This window comes from Arachis duranensis, chromosome 4, assembly GCF_000817695.3.
Source record: "Arachis duranensis cultivar V14167 chromosome 4, aradu.V14167.gnm2.J7QH, whole genome shotgun sequence".
Taxonomy (NCBI): Eukaryota; Viridiplantae; Streptophyta; class Magnoliopsida; order Fabales; family Fabaceae; genus Arachis; species Arachis duranensis.
In genome coordinates, this window is record NC_029775.3 from 117,790,340 (window position 1) to 117,791,837 (window position 1,498).

Below are 1,498 nucleotides of genomic sequence, written 5' to 3' on the forward strand. Positions count from 1 at the left end.
GGCCTACAGTAAAGATAACCATGGCATTAAATATGAAAAAAAAAATAACTTAAAACCCCTCACCACAAGACTGGCTTTAAGAAGCAAGACAGTGATCAATGATTCCCTAAGCATTGATAAATTCCCTAACCCCACATCTGAGTGCAACTTGATGCATAATTCATCTTGCTAGGTACTTCTAATTAATCACAAAGCAATGAAAATTATGAGGAATAACATGGTGCAATGCATAGGAGAACAGTTACATACCATTTTTCTTCTTCTTCTTATCCTTATCCTTATCCTTAATGTCACTAGGGAGTGGCAGGAGACTCTGTGTGTATACAGTGTAGCTTGTGCCGTAATCAGAGAACCAATGATAACGATCTTTAAAATGTTCGAGATGACGATAATCAAAATACTTGTATTGGAGGAGCTCTCCTCTAGTATTATATTTGGTAAAATTTAAGAAGAGACGTGAACAAAAATCATATAATGCAACAATGTCACTTTCATTGGAAATGCAGAGAGGCTCAATGTAACTTTCATTGGAAATGCAGAGAGGCTCAGACTGTCCACGAGAAATCTCATAGAAAGTCCAAGATGAATGCACTTTGTATTCTTTCATTACCCATATGTTAGTTTTATTGCCTTTGGTTCTATAAGAATACAAGGCCAGGCACCCTCCTAATAGGAAGAGATAAGTGGGATCGACATAACCCATCACTTGTTCAGGCATAGATATGGTTGAGAAACTTCTTTCCTTCAAATCAAATATAAGAATACTATAATCTCTAACTCTAAGAGTGCGGGACGACCAATGAATAGCGCCATTCAAGAAGAACCCACGAGATTCCCAGTTGCTCCTACCCAAGGGTTTGGAGAGTGCAGAATCAAGATTAATCCATGAATTGGTTTTAAAAGACAAACAATCAAAGTGCTCTTGGTCATGCATATCCTGAGAAGCTACAACAACTAAGTAGTCATCCTGTGAAGCATCGTAACCAAATCCATACAAAATCGCACTACCGGGAAACTTAAAGCACTTGCGATTACAACGAGAAACAATGTGAGAGTAGGATACTCTTTTGCTGGATCCAGTCACTGGATTCCATACGACAAAAAAATGCGGGGCTCGGTGTAAGAGAACAAAGCCTCTGCAGGAGCACATAACTTCAAAATTATAACGTCTTTTCATCTTGAAAGGGAGAGATACCTCTTTTATTGCAGTAGCATGCTTGTAGCCGTCAAATACTGCGTCAATGTCAACGGAGAAAGCCTGGGAATACTCATTTATGAAGAGGCATACATGGGTGGGTGCGGTAGAGAGGTGAAGATGCGATTCCGCAAAGTGTGGATCGGAAATGAGAGTGTTCCAAAGCTTCGAAACGCACTTGAGGCGACTGAGATGTTTGAGCGGCACCCTAAGTAAGATGATGTGAATCAGCTCAAGAGGGAGAATATCGTGAATGCTCTTGCTCTTGTAATTCTCATCCTGCTGTTGCTCCTTCTTCTCCAT

The 1,498-nt window shown here is 40.1% G+C and overlaps 1 protein-coding gene across 1 annotated transcript; it reads right to left on the reverse strand.

Moving 5' to 3' along the window:
* Positions 1-241: 241 nt before the first annotated feature.
* LOC107486246 (F-box protein CPR1-like) lies at positions 242-1,498 on the reverse strand. The gene has a single exon (XM_016106798.1). The coding sequence runs from the start codon at positions 1,496-1,498 to the stop codon at positions 242-244; it is 1,257 nt and encodes a 418-aa protein (XP_015962284.1).